General features: G+C 34.6%; 1 protein-coding gene across 2 annotated transcripts; it reads left to right on the top strand.

The window, feature by feature from the left end:
- The first annotated feature begins 5,000 nt into the window (after positions 1 to 5,000).
- EIF3E (eukaryotic translation initiation factor 3E) lies at positions 5,001 to 17,874 on the top strand. 2 transcript variants are annotated; one of them, XM_089790860.1, is made up of 9 exons: positions 5,001 to 5,082; positions 6,445 to 6,669; positions 7,742 to 7,896; positions 9,626 to 9,853; positions 9,940 to 10,061; positions 11,734 to 11,953; positions 12,315 to 12,457; positions 17,137 to 17,274; positions 17,392 to 17,874. In XM_089790860.1, the coding sequence occupies exons 2-9, from the start codon at positions 6,462 to 6,464 to the stop codon at positions 17,504 to 17,506; spliced, it is 1,329 nt and encodes a 442-aa protein (XP_089646986.1). In that variant the 5' UTR covers positions 5,001 to 5,082; positions 6,445 to 6,461; the 3' UTR covers positions 17,507 to 17,874. The 2 variants fall into 2 exon arrangements, with proteins under 2 accessions (XP_089646986.1, XP_089646993.1); XM_089790867.1 differs by having other exon boundaries at positions 5,001 to 5,332.
- The last annotated feature ends 1,831 nt before the right edge of the window (positions 17,875 to 19,705 follow it).

Below are 19,705 nucleotides of genomic sequence, written 5' to 3'. Positions count from 1 at the left end.
TTTAGAAAACTTTGAATTCACGATGAAAATGAAACTGTGATTTCTCCCTTTTATGAATTTTTTGATTTTAGGTCTTCATTAAATGCTCGATACCTAGATAGGTAAATGATGCTCAATTAGCATTAGCAGACCATGCTCGATTGAGTCAGTGACTTGGTCAAGTCTATGTATGCTCAGTTAGGTCTAATAGGTAACTCGGTTAGGTCTAAGAGCTCGGTTAGGCCTAAGGAGTGATACGGCTAGAACTAATAGCTCGGAAAAGTTTGAGACTTTACTTCTGTCCAAGTGCATCTGATATGCTGATTTGGACTTACTTGCTTGGATGACTGGAGATGATGTATAATATGAATTTTATCACAGCTCTAGTGGTCTCTTAGCCTTTCAAGCAGAGATAATTGAATCACCCAATCCATTGTCTTGGGTGTCAATAACCTCACTATTTACTCTTCAATTCTCTAGATATTTCCTCACCCATTGTTGTTTCATTTGAGTCCTAATCTTGTTAGCCTTTGATTTCTTTTCATCTTCAACTTTACCTCTATTCATGCAATTCTTTGCATACATAACATCTTTTGGTAGGATTTCTCTTTCTGAGGTGAGTCCTCATGTAATTAGCTCCAATGTGTCCAAACTCTCCACATAGATAACATTTGTACCAAGTTTTGTAATCCAACCAAGATTTCTTTAATAGGTTGTTAAGTAGGATTCGAATTATTGGTTTTGCACTTTGAAGATTTATGACTTTGTTTTTTGCATGTGAAACCTTGTCCTTCAAACTTAGTTTTCTCTATGCATTCACTTGCCCTATGTCCATGTTTGTTGCAAATGTAACATTTGCCATTAAATTTTGACTTTCCATTGCTCCAACATTTATTTGAAGTATGCCTTGTTTTTCCACAATGATTACATGTGGGTCTTTTATTGTATTGAGTTCCTTGTTGTAATGAATCTCCTTGTTCAATGTAGCCCAATCCTACTTTCCCTTTATGTCCATTCTGAGATATTTTAGCTAACTGATCCATTCTTTCTTGTGATCTCATCATTCTTTCATTGATTTCTCCTTCTACTCTAAGATCATTCCCGAGTCTTTCATTTTTTGTCCTTAGATTGATGACTTCTTGATTTGCATTATTCAACTGATTTGCTATATTTGCCTAATGTAGTGAAAGCTGGTGGATTTCATTGTCCTTTTCTTCTATCCCAGTGTTGAGTAGTCTTTTGTCTTCTTCTGCTATATTTTTGTCATTTTCAGCTTGGTTCTTTTGTTCCATTACTTCACATATCTTGATTGAATGAATCTCCTATTCTCTTTTCAATTTTCAGACTTCTTGAAGAATTAAGTTTCTTCCAAGTAGATCTTCTATAATTACATCTGCTTCATTTGAGCTTCTTTCTTTGCAAATATCTTCAATTCTTTCTTCTATGTAGAGATTGTCATTCATCTTTTCTGCTAATTATTTTCTTATTTTTTAGGATTGAGAGAGTTGATCCTTTAGTCTCTTGATTTTTTCCATGACCACATGTAGATCCAATTTTTCATTCTCAATGGCTTTCACTAGGTTGTATGCTTCCATTGTCTTTGATATCTCCTCTCAAGCTGCTAAACTTTTGATATGAGAACCTTTCTTTGATACCAATTGTTGGAAATGTAATGTAAGCTAGGTGACTAAGTAAGGGGGTGAATCAGGAACCACTTAAACTTCTTCAATTAAATCACTTTGTTAAGTTGTCTAATCTACTTGCATGCAAGAAACATAAAGCAATAAAGTAACAACACCATAACACAATATTTTGTAACCCATAAACCCTTCAAGTAGAAGGTAAAACTAGGGTGGGAATGACACCCACAATGCTTCACTATTGCAGTAATAAAATTGGTATGTTAAGGCTTACAAATTATTACTTTTGGTGATCCTACTTGGTTAAGAGCAATAAGGATTGTTAGGTCCACCTTGTGAAAGGATTTATACAATACAATTAAGTATGTACTCTATTAGGAGTTTCTACAAAGGACTATTAGGTCCACCCGGTTAAAGGATTTGGGACTGATGCACTTGTTAGGATGAATCAGTGGATTGATCTCTAAAATGCAACTCTGATTGTTGATGAAGATCCTTTGAAGCAAATTGATCACTTGACTATGATAGATGAGTTTCTTCATTTCCTTGGAATGTTTGTAGCCTTCAAACAATCTACTCTTCCATATTCACTAATGTTCTTCAATTACAATTCTTATATATCATCTTTGGATAAACAAAATACTTCATACTTATATCCATCCAAATAATTCCTTCATAAGTCGGCTACAAAAAAAGTAATTCCAAAAACAATTACCAAGTCAGCTCTGTGCTGTAACTCAGGTCCAATGGCTTACTTAGGTGATATTGAAGACACTCGGGCAATATTGTCACCTTGGCTAACTTTGGCACTCGGCTGATACTGGATGCTCGGTTCATGATGATCACTCGGTAGACACTTCTGACTCGGTTCACACTGTTCTGCTAGCTTGATTATCACCTTGGAACAAAACTGCTTTGCTAACTTGGTTCACACTAGAGCTCGGTAGACACTGTCAACTTGATTAACACTACAACTTGGTGCGAACTGTCAACTCGGTTGACACTACAGCTTTTTGCAAGGTTAACTTTGTTTGCTTGGTTCCTTTGTGAGCTTGGTTAACACTGCATACTAGTAACTCAATTACTATTGTCTTTCATTATGACTAAGTGTTTTGATACTAATTGACAACATATCTTGCCATGAGATTAACATATATATCACTGAAAGATCATCGCCATTCATGACATAATCTACATATGCAAAATAGTAACCACCATGAGCCTAGTCAAAGGGTGGAACAGGGGATTTCACCTCAACTTCTCTCTCACATAGAAGAATGCATTACAAGGAATTTCACTTAGAACTTCTCCCCTATAGAGAAGATGTCATTCATAAGGGATTGCACCTCAAAATTCCCTCTCTGAACAATGATCCTGGGAAGTCAAGTCCTATAGTTACTCCCTTAGAGGCTCTCTTCGCCCAAGGATGCCTCTCAGACTCCCTCTGAATTTGATATCAACCTTCTGACTTCCTGGTGATAAGTCATCACTTCCTCATGATGTACACAGGAGTAGGCCCATCAAAATCATGTAATCATACACATGTATTTCTAGACTCCCCCTGAGCATCAATCTTCTAAGCTCCTACATTGCCTTGGAGAAGTGTCAGATTCCCTCTTAATATAGAATAACACTCATCTCACATTGTCCCAATCATCAAAGATATTTTTCCTCCAGAAACTCATAGATTGAGTCCTGCACTAATGCCTTGGCAGCATACCTAATGCACCATTCTTCTCTTCTTGCAAGAGCATCTCTGGAGACCAAAGAATGGAACAAGAATACACCAAGGCACATGATTCTTATTATTCATACATATAAGCAAGAGACTATAATAAACAAATAAGTGTAATACTCAAAGATAACAAATACTTATCTATACATCAACATCCTTGATACAAGTTGTTCCAATGAAGGTCCATATTTGTCAAGTCAGAAAGTGCCTCCATATAAGCATTTTTAGACAATGGGAATGAAACATTGGTTATTATTCCCCCCATAATGTAAAATTCCCACTTACTCCATTTTATAGATTTTTCAGTCACTATTTAGTCCCATGACTACTCACGTCAAGATCTTTCTTCCTTGAATGCAATCTTTTATACTTCTTGGTTCGTCCTTTTATATGATACATTATGGGGTCTTCATAGGCCATGTTACTGGCCATCACTTAGACCATCTATGTTTTAAATGTACAAATTGTCTCCCCTCTCCAAGCTACACAAGAAGGGACAATTTGATACTAATAAATTGTGGGTTTATCCCCAAGTTTGGTTACTTCAGACATTCATGCTAAAGTGGCTCCCTTCCGAATCTCCAAGTTCATGCATATTCTTCATTCTAGCTTATTTTAAATATATCTTTCTCTAATACACTATGAAACTTTCATTGTTGAAAAAAACTTCTATTACAAACATATTAGATTGAAATATCTGATATATTTTTCTTTTCAAGAACTTCACTCTTGTTTTTCTTCAGCACACTCCACATCCTCAATATTTTCCAAAGACACCTCTCTTTACTTGCATCTTGATAATAATGAAATGTGACTTTTCAAATTCAAAAATAATTTCCCTTAAAAAATAAACCACATTTATTTTAATATTAATCATGTTTCTTAACAAATCTTTGCATTTTCCTTGGCCACTTCTTTTGGTTAAATAATTTATTAGTTGCATTCGACCAATGCTTAGAATCATTGTTAAATTATTATCTCAGAGTCTTTCAAACCTCAAGAGATATGGTATTAGCATCTGTATCTACCATCATATGAAGTCGTTGTTCCCTATTTTAATAACAAAAGAGAGATGAACTTATCCTTATTGCTGTCTTGATTCATTCACGAAAAAAGTTGCTTGAACAATTGATAGGATATTCCAATCACTGAAGAGTTTGTCATTTCTGAGGACTCGATAGTGCACGAGGAGGTAGAGAAATCGCGACAGGTAGGGCATTGAAGACCAATGGACAACAGGAGTGTCGAGCAGGCCGAGATACCAATCAAGCTACAATACAGAAACACTCCAAACAATCTTTAGCGTCGAGCATTAGGAACAATGAACACATAGCCGATGGGATAGGACCAAATGACATCAATCGTGTGGGGGCAGGCATCCATCTATTTGTATAAATATATTTTGTAAAATAGATCACTTGACATAAAATTTAATATAATTTTAAAAAGAATTTATCACTACATTTGATTTTAAAAAATATTATAGTTTCATTTTCTTTTTGTTGCTATTATTTATAAATTAAAAATTTAATTAGTTTTTCCAAATAAAAAAATGTAAAATAAACTCCACTTAAAACAAATCAACATTACTATGGAAAGAACACCATCAATTTTATCAAAAAGAAAAGATCCCTAAAAGCCTCTTCGTAGCCTCATCTTTCATTTTACGATTTTCTGGAGACCGACTTGTCTGTGGGAGTCGCAGACGAGGGTTTTGGGCATAAACAGGTACGCTCGGGCTTTTAATTCAAGTCTACCTGGTGGTTTCTTTTCATTCGGTAGAAGATATCTCTGTATATTGTGTCATTCTTTTGAGATCTCCCCGGCGTATTGGTGGCCGCAGGCTTCCTTGCGCTCTTTTTACATACTGCAACTGTTGAATTGTTCTGGGATTGCTTTTAAACTCTTGAAGTTCGAGGTTTGATCATTAAGGGTTTCTCTCCATTCTGGCAGCCGACTTCCAAATTTTCTCGCAACCGTGGGTCCTTGGATCCGAGTTCATTTCTTTGAAGAATCTCTGATGGCCCCTTTATCCTTGTAAACTGGTCATTTAGTTAAAAAAATTTCTGTAAATGATTTCACATATCTCATGCTTCGACCTACAGACTATCTAAATAATGAAGACATTTGACGCCTTCTTAATATCCTCCAGTTTTTGTGACACTTAACCTTTTTTGGCTTTAAACACCTCGTTTCTCTTCGAATACTCACAATGCCATTGTTTTTACGTAATAACTTAAATGCAGAAGTGAGTTTTGACATATGACTTGGACTCTGTTCTGAACAAATTCTTATACTTTGATTGCCAAGTGCTTTCTCTTGAACACTATGCATGCCTCCTACTGATAGTATTGATAACCCCCACTGAAACTTACAAAATATGGAAATTTTTTGTTGGCAATTGTCTTCATTTGGTTCACTGTCTTGCTGAAGGCTTTTCATTTATATGCTTGATCTTGTGTTTCCTTTACGAAGCATATGGCTGCATGTCTGTAGCACAGCTATCGATTGATCTTGTTATTGAAACTGTATACACCCTTTGTATGATGTGCCGCTACATTTCTTGAATATAACTATCTTCATGATATTTACATATGAATGCTTTGTTTATGATTGTTGTCCTCCCTATTTTGTTGCTACTGATCTCATTGCTGTCTCTTCATTAATGCACAACTATCAACATACTTTGGCATTTGACTGTTGACATTGTTGAACCATTCTATGTTCATTACTGTTATACTGTCTATGCTATCCTATACTGAGCTTGAAGTCTCTTTCCTTGAATTGATGAATACTCACTGCTTTCTATATGGTAAGACACAACATTGTTTGCTTTTATCACCACTTTTGACTTTGAAAGAAATGTCCTTTTGACGTCTCTAGTTTCATTACAACATGTATCTTGTAACAGCTTGATTGCTTTTCTTGTACACCATATCCTTATTGTACTACATAATGATTCTTTGATAGCTTGTTGATGAACATGGCATTTTTTTTGTATTTAATGAATGATCATGCTATTTTTTTTTGAACTTTTTATGACACGACTATCTGCTCTCTGTGATTTATTTAAAACCGTTGATATTGCAGAGAAAGAAGCAGCAAGAATGGCACAGTATGATCTGACTTCAAAGATTGCGCCCCAGCTGGACAGACATCTGGTATTCCCTCTTCTGGAATTTTTGCAGGAGAAGCAGCTGTACCCAGATGATCAAATCCTTAAGTCCAAGATCGAGCTGCTCAGTAAGACAAACATGGTCGACTATGCTATGGACATTCACAAGAGCCTCTACCACACAGAAGAAGTTCCACAAGGTGCCCTACCTTTTCCCACAATATTACATGTAAAAAAAAGTAATAATTCCTTAGTCATAGGATCTCCCATGACTAATTCAGACGTTGAAATGGATTAAAGGCCTCTACATTTTATTTTATCTTTTTCCAGCTGGGTAGTTTTTTTCGTTCAGGTAAATTTTGGTTGAGGTTTTTTTTCTCTGGGCAAATTTTTGGGTGAGGTTTTTTTCTGGATAAAATTCTGGTTGATTTTGGAAAAAAATTCTCTTTTCTTAAATTTGTTCTTTTAGAGCAAGTGTTTGGGTGAGTTTGTCCTCTGGCATGTTTTAGGTCACTGCAGCATATTTTCATCCAGGTGTACAGCATTCTTAACATTTAAAATGAGAGATTGTAAATTTGTTTAAGCTCTAATATACTCACGTTGTTACAGCACACCTTTGCCAGATATATTTGATTTGTGGTTGACTTGTTTTGTTGAGATGTATTTGAACGTGGGTCGCAAGGCTCTTTCAAATGCTAGCCATTGTCATTATATCATAAACACTTGAGCCCTTTATGTTTTGGATTACAAAACATACAAATTCTCAAGTTTCATGTGGGTTGGGTTTGCAGCTCCGTAAATGTAAACTATTTTGTTGGCTACATATCATGCTTTTGGGTTTGGTTTTTCATTGTAATCTGGCACTTGCCTACACCCTGGGCATGATATGCAATTTTTTTCCACTGGCACGAATGAATTAACAACTGTCAATTTTTGTGATTACATCAATTTTTTGGTTTAAGTTTAACAGTTGTATTGTGAATTGACATATGCGATCTTGATTTTATTTTGACACTTGAAGATCTTTTAACGTATATTTTTAAATGGTTGGCTGGCTGGGACTTGTTCATATTGGTTTTGTAAGTTATACTGTTGGTTACATTATTGTATTTTCTTTTAAATGTTTTATGCTGAATGGTGGCTTGGAATTGGCTAATAATATTCTTGAGTTCAAATTGTCAATGGGAAATTTAGCAGAGCCACACTCTAAATGTTAGAATCAATGAGGTGAAAACACAGGCTCATCATTATTTGTTTCCTAATTGTTTGCAGAAATGACGGACCGTCGAGTTGAAGTAGTTGCAAGACTGAAGTCCTTGGAAGAAATGGCAGCACCTCTAATTGGTTTTCTTCAGAATCCGTCACTTGTTCAGGAGCTTCGTTCTGATAAGCAGTACAATCTTCAGATGCTCAACGATCGGTATCAGGTTGGATTTTTTCACTGTTTGTTTTCTCTTTACTTTAAATTCATTTGATTCAAAAAACTTTAAATTGCACATTTAAGAAGTATTAATGAAATGCTTCTTATATGGAGGGTACCGCCATAGATGGAAAACTCGCAGATTACTCGGCGAGTTTTAAACGCTTGCCAAGTATTTAAGCTGGGCGAGTAAATCCCAGAAAAACTCGCAGAAATAAAAACTCGGCTGTTGGGAAAAAATCGGCGAGTTTTTACTAAAAACTCAGCGATTTTTTTTAAAAACTCGGCTGCATTGTTTGATGCCAAGAACTATTTACTATTTTGCTTCCTGCCATGAGCATTCCGCATGAGAATGCAATTTTGTACGCACTGTGCATTTATATATATCTAAACTCTGCTTGTTTCTTTTGTATTCTCTTTAATTAACTTATTAGATGCATCTTCTCATTAAATTTTGCAAAATAAATGTATTTTTAATTAAATTTCAGCGGTTTTTTGAAGTTCCCGAGTTTCCCCGAGTTTTTTTAAAAAATTGCCGAGTTTTTCCCAATTAAACTTTTGGGGGGGCTTGGTGAGTTTTTACTTTTGGCGAGTTTTCCAACTATGGGTACCGCCACATTAATCGGTTTGCTTCCCCTAAGTTCCTTTCTCTGTACTAGAATTGTACTTGAGATGCTGAAGCATGATCTGCACCAGAGTTTGGGGATGAGTACAGGGAAAACAAAAAACTTGTTTCTTTCAAGTTAGTTTCAACTCAAGTTTGCTTCTTTACTCATTTGATGTATGCTTGTGTATTTTAGCAAGGTGGCATATAATTGGCTATTGTTTTCATGTCTTTAAAGTTGATTTATAGAAAATATGTGCTTCTTTAAACAATCTATATATGCCATGTACTTTATTTTGAAATAGCCAAGTCCGTGCAGGTGTTTGTGTTGAGTCCAAATTCAACCTGTTGAGTTCGAGTCTGGTAACTATGATTAGTTCAATGCTGCTGCTTCTAACCTTTTTCTTAATCTTAATCCTTTTGTTCAGTAACACCTTCCTGATCATAACTCAGTATATCCTTGAGGACTGCAATTACTGTTGTTAAGAATTAGAATACTTTAGCCTGTGCCTGATTAAGTTACTTCTCTGCCCATTCCATCATCAATGTCTTCCACACTAAACTGCTCAGCTGTGTGATGCATGCAGGTTTCTGACCATCCATAATATTGTAAAATTTCCTAGATGGCTCAGAGCTGTGCATACTGAGAGATGTTTCTTCCCATTATACAAAGTCAGTTTTTTGTGTTGTGGTCCATCCTGTTTTGTATCCAAGTACGCGAGGGGATTAGTGTTAAGCTCACCCACTTTGCATGCAGTTTTCTGATACTTTAACCTGTAAGCTTCTAGGTACGGTCCCTTTCACAGGTATGAATGTAATAGTGTGCATTAATTTATTAAACTTATTTATATCTGGACTCTTATCAGCAAATTACTTCTCTACATATATAAAATATAAAATAACTTGTTTCTCCCTCCATGCTTCTCCATAAAGAATTTGTTAGACTTCTCTCCATTTCTGTGCAATCTATATTAGCTTCTGTATTCTTGAACTTTGGTACATTTTATATTTTGAGTGGCTTGTTGGAAGTTATTGTCGGTAACTTATGTCTATCTCAGATCATGATATGGTTGAATAAGTAAATTATTATATAATATCTATATGTATAAACTGATCCACATTTGCAAATCAGATTGGACCTGATCAAATAGAGGCATTATATCAATATGCCAAATTTCAGTTTGAGTGCGGTAATTACTCTGGGGCAGCTGATTACCTATATCAGTATCGTGCTCTTTGTACAAACAGTGACAGGAGTTTAAGTGCTCTGTGGGGCAAGCTCGCGGCAGAGATTTTGATGCAAAATTGGGATGTCGCTCTTGAGGAACTTAATCGCCTGAAAGAAATCATCGATTCTAAGGTTTTGTTAAGTAATGCTGTCTGTTTATGTATGCTCATTTTGTACATGACTCTTTGCTTTTTCTGATTTGTGTCTGGAAATTACAGAACTTTGCATCACCTCTCAATCAACTGCAAAGTCGGACATGGTTGATGCATTGGAGTCTTTTTATATTCTTCAATCATGAAAATGGAAGAAATGGAATTATCGACCTCTTTTTCCAAGAAAGGTAGGCTGTATTGTTAATTTTCTGGTTAGGATTTTAGTTACTATTTGTTCTGAAATGAATTTTCTTTCTCTTAAAATGCTTGTCAGTGGTTTCAAACAATTATGTTATGCACCTTTTTAAATCTAGGGAAGATGTTCATATAATCACTTTAGAGAAGGATTATCAGAGGGAATTATTTTCTCTGTCAACAAAGCATGATCAAGGGTTGGAATAGAGGGATTTTATTTTGAAAACTTCATTTTACAATTTTTGATTGATTACGATGAACTATTTTTTTAATAATATTATTGCTTGATCTAGATTTCTTTTGTGTTTGTCATTACATGAAATGGTTGATGTGATTTCCATTGGTAAATAATTATTGAAATAGGCAATCTGCATTAGTATTTTAGACATTTTCTGTTGATTTCTTGTGTTTGATTTTTTTTGTCCATCATTGCAAATAAATAATGATTTATTATCGTTTCTTTTGCTTAATAGAAAATTTTGTTTTTAAGATGGAAATGAGGCACCCACAATATACATCCCTAGAGCTCCAATATCTGTCCATCATGGTGTAATGTCAGATGAAAAATGACATTTTCACAAAATTTCTCCTGACATGTTTGGTCTAGTTCCTTCAGGTAAGCAGATACTTATTCTCTAAACAGCCAAATTTCACAAAATAACATACCAAACAGCAAGTACGCAAAATAATATGCCAAACAGATAATAATACAGGAAATTTTTTTATACCAAGAATTCTAACAGCATAGAATTAATATGGAGATGGAAACAAACACAATTAATTTAAAAGAAATTAAGACCAAGGCATCCGGAGGGGATCCAAGTGTTTGGATGGCTCTATTTGCGGACAAATCTTGGTGGTATTGCAGAGCAAGGTGTTAATCTGTTTTTTATAGATTCTTCTGAATGGCAAATGCTTCCTTCTTTCCCAGATAGGCTTGCAAACTCATGTTGAATCTCTAGTTCTAAATTTTTATCTTGATTACCTTATACATTTTTTTTTAAGGGTTGAAGGTCACTTGTTTTAGTTTTCATCTCATTGTTAAGGATTTAATAAATTTTAATAGGATCTAAAACCAGATTATTGTTCTGCGTCATAGGAAAACAGTTTTCCTAGATGGAAGTTGTTGATGCCTATCTTGATGGAATTGGCGGTTTCATTCCTGCCTTTTCTTACATGAAGAATATTAACTGTAGTTTGAAAGGATTGGACAGACTCAATTTCTTTAACAAAAGCTATGATATTTATTTCACAAAGGGGTTTACTTCAAGCCACAAAAGACTAGAGCTGGAGTCAGTCTCTCTATGATATCTAGAGCTTTCATTCACTTATTTCCAACAAGTGAAGCTTATACCTAAAAAAATGAGAGTTAGCCTGTTGAGGTTGGTTACTATTGTTAAACCATAGTTCCCATGTGATTACTACACAGCCCCCTTTATGGCAGCAACTTAAGGACTGCTTCTGGACATCTCATCCAAATTAGCTATGAAACTGTGTGGGGGGATTAAAATTTTCTCCCCATCTCCCAAGTTCCAAACCAATGATAGGGGACTTTGCTGGTTCTACTCTCACTATTGATTTGACATTTATTATATTTATTTGAGTGTTGTATCTGCATACTTAGTATTTCTATATCTAATTGCAGGTGTTTTCCCATGTCTTTAGGTATTTGAATGCTATCCAGACAAATGGACATCATCTTCTACGATATGTTGCTACTGCAGTGATTGTCAATAAAAGGAGGAGAAACATGATAAAAGAGCTGGTTAAAGTAATTCAACAAGAACAATATGCATACAAAGATCCCATCACAGAATTTATGGAATGCTTATATATAAACTACGATTTTGAAGGGGCACAGAAAAAGCTGATTGAATGTGAAGAAGTAAGTCAACATTATCTCATTGAGTCCTGTAACGTCACAGCAATGTATCCAAAGTCATCTGGTAAACTAAATCACAGAAAGAGTTTTGTGCCTGGTTGGTGCAGCTATTCAATTTAATGATTTACCTTATTGTTTACGGTAGCTGACTGTTGCGAAGTATTCTAATTCTTCTTGGTAATCAACAATGAGACAAGTTATAAGCATCTTGTATTCAACTTGCGTGCACTGTTGCTATTCTATTATAAATAAGCCATGCAATTAATAATGTAAACATACTATATGAATTATAGTCTGCATCTAGGACAAATGAGTTCTACATCTTTATATATCTAATTGACACTTAAATTGGAACATATGGCAGGTAATACTTAATGATCCCTTTCTTGGCAAGCAAGCACAAGAGGGAAATTTTGTCACGGTGCCTCTGAGGGATGAGTTCATGGAAAATGCCCGTCTTTTCATTTTTGAGACATACTGCCGTATCCATCAATGTATTGACATACGGTAAGAGTGTATGAAATTTGTAATTTAAATATGTAACAATAGCTATTTTATTAATCTGTGTTCTGGTCTGTATTTTCTTGACATAGTATTGTTTTATCTACCGTGTCTATTGAACATTGTTATTTAAATGTTCAAAGATTATAGTAAGATTATGTTCAACTATACAAAGAAGTTAAGAATCGAGAAGTGGATGCTAAATATTTGACTTGGCTGTGAAGTTCAGAGACCAAAGTATTCTCAACTAAGCAGATCCCTGGTATTTTTCAAAATGTATCAACATAATGCATTTATTCCTTAGTTGCTATTTCGGGTTTAGGGATGGGTTCGGGTACCAGAATCCAGTTCGTGGATTCATGGTTTTTTTTCTGCATTATGATTTGTATGGGTTCTTGTGCGTGTGTGTGTATATATGCATTATATATACAAAAAAAAGACAAGTATTCATTTCAGAGTGTGAATTTATGATGCTTGATCATTGATCAAAATGTCAAAGATAAACATTAAAGATTTAGATACTTGATCATTGTTCTATGTTCAGGATTCTAAAGAAAATCATCACATTGAATTACTGAATTACAAAATGAAAATTCAAAATATAGTAGGAGATAATTTCTACAGCAAGTCAAATTGTGATATTACTATCAGGATTTAACTGTGTGATTTTGAGTCAAACTCTGGTGAAGGTTTTGCAAATGGGGTTGCAAGCTTTGGGTTTAACCATGGAGGAAACTCTGTAGTTAAGCGCACTCAGGCTGGAGTAGTACTGGGATGGGTGACCTCCCGGGAAGTCCTGATGCTTCACCCCTGTGAGCATCACCTACATCCAATGAGTGCTAAGTGTTCCATTTATTCTCATGAGAGATGGATTCATGTTGAATCACTACTCATGAAACATGGGTCAATGAGTTTGACTTAAAATCACACAGTTAAATCCTGATAGCAATATCACAATTCAAAATATAGTTCATTAAAGTTTTAAAACACAATGGAGAGAGTTAAATGAGAGAGCACATGTAAAATGGAATGTGTTTGGAGGCTCCATATAAGGGTTGTTTTGGGGTATGAGACAAAAACAAAACAAAACAATTTCAATAAAGTTTAGCCCAACCTTCTTATGTTTTAGCCTGCGGGTCCTTGGTGGTGCGTGTGGATTTGTGCTGGATTCCCCTGGGTCCGTGGCAGATTCGGGCAGGGTTCGTCCAGATCCAGATCCGAATGGAGTCAATGAACCCACAGGGGCAATCAGGGACCCTGCTCGAGTCTGCCACAAATCGATTCATATCTGGACCTGGGCCCGGTTCAAGGGTCCAGGGTACAAATCCGGTAACATAGATGTTTTTCCCATAAAATAAAACAAGCCAATTAAAGCAAAAAGATTGGCCTACCTGAAATTATTTCGGAAAACAGATCAGTTTTCTTACACTCTAAATCAGATATCCTTTTCCCTGCTTAACTTGTTTTTCCATCCTCACCATGCCTTTTACAGCTCGTCTTTAAAATGTATTAATTTTCTGTCAATGAAATGTCAATTTTAAAGGGTTTGACCATGGGCATATTTGCTTTACCCTTGATTGAAATGTCAGTCTGTCGTTCGACTTTTTTGGAGCTACACAAGTTTATTTGTTCCTGATAACAAAGTTTAAGCCTCGAGGCTGTAATTTGAATCTTGGACTTGACAAGCAAAAATTTTCTCTCAAACCCTTGGCAAACTCCCTTGGCAAACTAACAAACATAATCTCTGAAAAGTCAACAAAACTCAAAAATTTCAGAAACTAAATCATTTAGAGAGAACACAATCTATTCTGGTTATCAGTTCATCACAATTCAAAGATTACATATAACCTAAGTCACAAGGTTGGAGTGGAGTTAGAGTCCAGCAACAATAAAATTTGAATGGAATTTGACAAGTGAAAAAAATAAAAAATATTGTAATTAAATATATTTCATTTAAATTTGATTTATATAACATGTAAAATAAAATAATAATTTATTTATTTATTTATTGATTATTAATAGGTAGGTTCATATTTATTTAAGATAAGCCCAGTTTTCGACCTGGTGCAAACCAAGTGTAGTTACACATTGGAAACAAACTTCCCAAAGAGACCATGTACCAAAAAAGGACCTATTAACAAGTCACATAATTAAGTTTTACTAGTTGCTCCACTTTATGAATGAGAGCGTAAAGTTCCACTACCGTGTTACCATTTGAGATTTAAAGTATTGGCTATCATAGAAGTGGGATGTTACTATTGTTCCACTACTGTGTTACAATGAGTTTAATATGCTGCTTGTAAAATCCCAAATTAGGGGTTTCACTATGAATGCGTTGCTTCAGTTGCTCAAGCAAGCTATCAAATGTTTCATATCTCTCTCCAGGGCTAGGAGAGTTTGTGTCAATCTATCATATGACCTATATGATAGGTGAGCAATAAATGTATTTGTAAGCACTTTTATGATCAAGCTAGCGTACATTGGTTAATTCCGTCAGTGTTTTTACAACATGAGAGGCCCCAAGCTCTTCTAATCTTGTTTTTTCTTCTGAACAATCAGTAGTGTAATTTCTTTTTGGTAATAGATGGCTTAGCTACTTCTGGTTAAGGTATATTAAATTTATTTTGCAGCAGCAGCGGCTCTTCAATTTCCTCTTTGATTTTCGTCATCTATGGATTGGGTAGGCAATGACAGACTAAGCTGCAAGGATTCTGTTGGCTTTCCTTTACTTTTTGCATTAATTTTTTATGAACAACCTAGTTAGCTTGACCTTATGCTGGGATCTCTTTTTTGACAACTTTTACCCCTTGTCTATACTAATGATATAATCATAGTCAACCCCCTCCAATTTTTTTATAGTTGTCTATGGTTGTGACAAATTATTAAAGATGGGTTATTTGAATAAATTCTCCTTGTGACATTCTCCCTCCTAGAAGAACCTCCAATTTTTACTTTCTACCACAATTGGGCTCTTTGCTGAGTTTCAATTTCTGGAACTCCACTGTTGACCATTTGCTTTTTTTTATTAGTTGAAAAGACAACTGCCAACTGCAATTGTGAACATAAAAGAAAAACAAACAAAAAGTTGAAAAATCCTCTCAAGTGTGAAATTTTGACAAAAACAGAAAAAAATGCAAAATTATTTGTAAACATGAACAGTAGATAGCGAACATACCTCAAATGATGTAGATTTGTTGCTTGCTTGCTTGCGAACATACCTCATTGTACCTTATTTGGTGACATCTGTTCATTTTCTTTGTTCTCCTCTTAACAAGTTGTTGGCAAAATGAATTTCTTTTTTTAATTTTACATGTTAGAGGTTATAATTCTTGCTTTACCTTTACAGTAAAGGGATTGGTTGAGGGTGGTAGCTCAGCTCAGTTAGATTTGGTGGGCTTGATCCGTGTAGATGTGATTTGAGTTGATTTCCCTAAAACCCGTGCTTTCTATCTATCTCTTGTTCTTTTTAAATAAAAAAAAAAAAATTCGTCCGCTTTCTTATTTGAAGTGTTTTGAGTGCTGGGACATTAGACCTTTGGATGTTACCTGTCCCTTGCCTATATTTCTCCATACCTGAGTCTTTTGAGAGTTTGGGGAGGGGGAAAAGCTTCCCGAGTCCTCAGAATGTCCCCTATAGGGGATGAGCCCATTTTTCAAGGGATGCGTTGCATACAATCAGATGAAACTTGACTGTTTGCTTGCCGTGTTAATAGACTAGACAATTTTGTGTATCTATTAACATCATTGTTAACCTTTGTTACTGGTTCAGATGCGGGTACCACTATGGTACAAGAACCCAGTAGGTGGATGCGTAGGAAATTTTTGGATTTGGGGTGGAGTTGGGGGTTTGGATGTGTTTGTGTGCACGCATGTATGTACAAAAAGATTAAAGAAATGTATAGATGTATTAAACTATATAATTTGATAGTTTGACACTAAATCATTGATCAATCTCAAATGCCAACTATACAAAAAAGTTAAAGAAATATAGAGTCTAGGATGGGCAACCTGGATTCATTCACACGCATTTGAACTTTTACACATCTCGACTGGATGCACTGGGGCAGGGCATGATCCTGCAACTAAGTTGTTAACCTTTTGCACTTTTATTCACCATGCTCTTTCTGGTTGAAATAATAATCTTTCTATGTTGGCAATTAAATCTTAGGCCCTTTCAACCAAGACAGAGATATATCAAATAACTATAAGTGCAAATAGGAGCCCTGAAGAAGTGTCAAAATTATCTCCTTTGCAATTCCTGTAGTAGTGCACACAATTTTTTCCATTTGAATTTATCTCCAGGTTTAGTATGAAAGTTTTTTTTTCAGTTTGAATAGGATTCATGCATTGAGGTAAAGGACAGATCAGGGTTCTTCACAACAGGTTTTGCCCATCACTTTTCTTGATCAGCAGAAACTAACACCATTTTAAAAATAAACCTCTTTTTTGGTTGCCACCATTGTCACTCTTTGCGTTAGCAGGGTATGGTCGTCTTTAATGGGTCTTGAATTGCTATCCCTTCTTGAGCTTGTTGATGTTATCTGCATTACTATACATTAAATTTTCAATCTATTATTTCAAATAGGAGAAACTATGGATGCAGTTTGGGTACTTCTGGAGATTAACAGTTAGCAGTTTTGCAATTATAATTTGGTTTCTAATAGAGTAAAACTTGTCCTTGCCAGAATGCTTGCAGATAAACTAAATATGAGCTATGAAGAGGCTGAACGATGGATTGTAAACCTTGTAAAGAATGCAAAGCTAGATGCCAAAATTGACTCAACATCGGGGACTGTTGTCATGGGAACAAACCACACAAGCATGTAAGTTGGCATACTGACTACTTATTGAGAGTTTTTACTTGCATTTGTTTTGGTATATTTCTGAGTAGAACATTGTGTAATTGGGTGCACCTGATTCATTTGTTTTGTCTTATATAGTTATGAGCAAATTATAGAGAATACCAAACAGTTGTCAATGCGGACCTATGTCCTGGCAAACAATGTTGCTTCAGCGGCTGTACCTACTGCTCAGGCCTCTTCAATGCGGGTATAGGAAATTGAAGTTCACAGGGTTCACTTCGTGTAGTATTAATATTAGAGGATGTTATTCCATCAGTTGTGAAAACTGATTGAATTCAAGTTTTGGGCCTGTATTATTTGCAGCACTTTTATTCGATCAAAAATTTGTGAACCAATATTTTCTGGTTGATTCTTTTTTTTTTGTTAAATCAATATTTTCTGGCGGATTCAGAAATGTTATTTTAATACGAGTTCCCTTCAACAACTGCATTTAATTTTGTCTCTATCTCCAAATTTGGTCGATCCATGCTACTGTTGGCAATGTCACTTTGCTATGACAGTTCTCATGTTGAAGATAATTTTTCAATACATGGAAATATATTTTCGTTTCAATAAGACAAATTTTAGCTTGATTACTTTGAATGATTTCACAACACATCAATATTCCCACTGGTTTACAGAGTTAATAACTCGGTATTACTTGCCTAACCACTTGGGTTTATTATTAATTTTGGTTTATAACCTACAGCGATAGCAGGAGATGTTCATAAAAATACATATAGCCGAATTTTAAGACTTAGGAATTTAAGTATATATTGATCTCTACAAATGAAACCATTTTGTCCAGGTACATTATTCATTAGGCTTGGGATGTCCAACTGTTAGGATGGTGTAAAAAGCGTGTAAACTTTCTAGACCTCACCCCATTTACACCCCATTTAATAAAGTTGAGTTGTCTAAACTTGTGAGCGTGAGCACATCAGATCAGCAAAGGGATCACAATGGTCCGGTGAGGATTAGAACTCTTGTGGGCAAACACCACCAAACCTTCATTTAACCAACGCAAGAATTAAATCTTTCATGTTAGTAATTTATAATTTATAACAATAAAATATAGTCCTGAATGGAAAAATAGTCTTTTAAGGTAGAATCTACATATGTGCGTGGACAGTCAAAATAGGTTTATGTGTATGCGTATGCGTATATATATACGCATGTAGAGATGTATACGCTTCCTTTGTGTATTTGTAGTACAGATATTAAAATCTAATTTTGATGTAAATTATTTTGAGTCAAAGTTAAAAGGAAATGATATAAATTGTTTTAAATATTATTTTTAATTAAATATTTAAAGTAACATTGAAATAAATAAATAATTGTGTTCATTTAACTGTTTGAAAAATGTGCAAAAAATTAAGTAATTGGGCATGGTTCAAAATTAATAATAAAAAATTAATAATTTATTAGTTTTATAAATGAAATAATAGAGATAAAGGTGTAAGGTATCACTTCCATTAATATAGATTAGATAGTTCCTTTTAAATAAATGTTTTTGAATTATTAGTTCAGGGAGGACACTATTGCATTCATTCAATTTATTTTTCAATTAAATTGATCAATCAATTCAAAGAATTTAAAATATTAAATGAAAGTTCAAATGTTTAATCCCCCCCTTTTTTTTGTTCATTATTTTATAAATTACATTTGGAGCAACTATTTTTGCTAAGGAGAATATTTAATTCTCCTCTAAAAAAATGCAAATGTTTTTCCAACAAGTCTATAATGCATTAATTACAACTTTATCTTTTTCACATTAGTGACAAGTTGATTAGATTTTTCCAAAAAAATATTATTTTATCTTCCACCTCACACCACCTTGAGAAAAAAATGAATGCCTAATCAATATCAATTATTAGCTAATACATACTCTATATGAATTTTTTTCAATGCATATTAAAAGTGAATAATTAAAAAATTCAACGCCTCGATGCATCTCGGTGTATTTTACATATAGAGTATAATTAGCTAGTAGCAATCACCGCGTGCATAACACATTGAATAATTAATTTAATTATGTTTAAAATATAACTTTACAATTTATATCATTGTTAGGTTTAGATTAGGATTACTATTACTATATATTTATTATTATAATAATTAGGGATAAGTTTTAGTGTTAATCTGTTTACGAGTGGAAATGTGCTTAGTGTTAATATTAAAGTTAGGGATAGTGTTAAGTTAGGGATAGTGTTAAGTTAGGGATAGTGTTAGGGTCAGGGCCCGGACTTATATTATCATTACGGCTATAGTTCATGTCATGATTAATATTAGCGGCTAGTGTTAGGATAAAAGATTATGTTAATAGAATGGTTAATGTTATGACTATATCTAGAGTTGGTGTTAGGGTTAAAGTTTAATATTTAGGCCTAGAGTTAGGCTTGGGATTATGGCT

This window comes from Cupressus sempervirens, chromosome 1, assembly GCF_028749045.1.
Source record: "Cupressus sempervirens isolate cs-2001-9-10 chromosome 1, ASM2874904v1, whole genome shotgun sequence".
NCBI lineage: Eukaryota > Viridiplantae > Streptophyta > Pinopsida > Cupressales > Cupressaceae > Cupressus > Cupressus sempervirens.
This window is presented reverse-complemented; position numbering and strand designations above follow the sequence as displayed.

Excerpts from the sequence above, each read along its gene's own strand:
- EIF3E (XM_089790860.1), top strand. The coding sequence starts at position 6,462 with ATGGCACAGTATGATCTGACTTCAAAGATTGCGCCCCAGCTGGACAGA. Across the intron at positions 7,897-9,625 it reads TGCTCAACGATCGGTATCAG|ATTGGACCTGATCAAATAGA; the intron begins GTTGGATTTTTT and ends TTTGCAAATCAG. Across the intron at positions 9,854-9,939 it reads AAGAAATCATCGATTCTAAG|AACTTTGCATCACCTCTCAA; the intron begins GTTTTGTTAAGT and ends TGGAAATTACAG.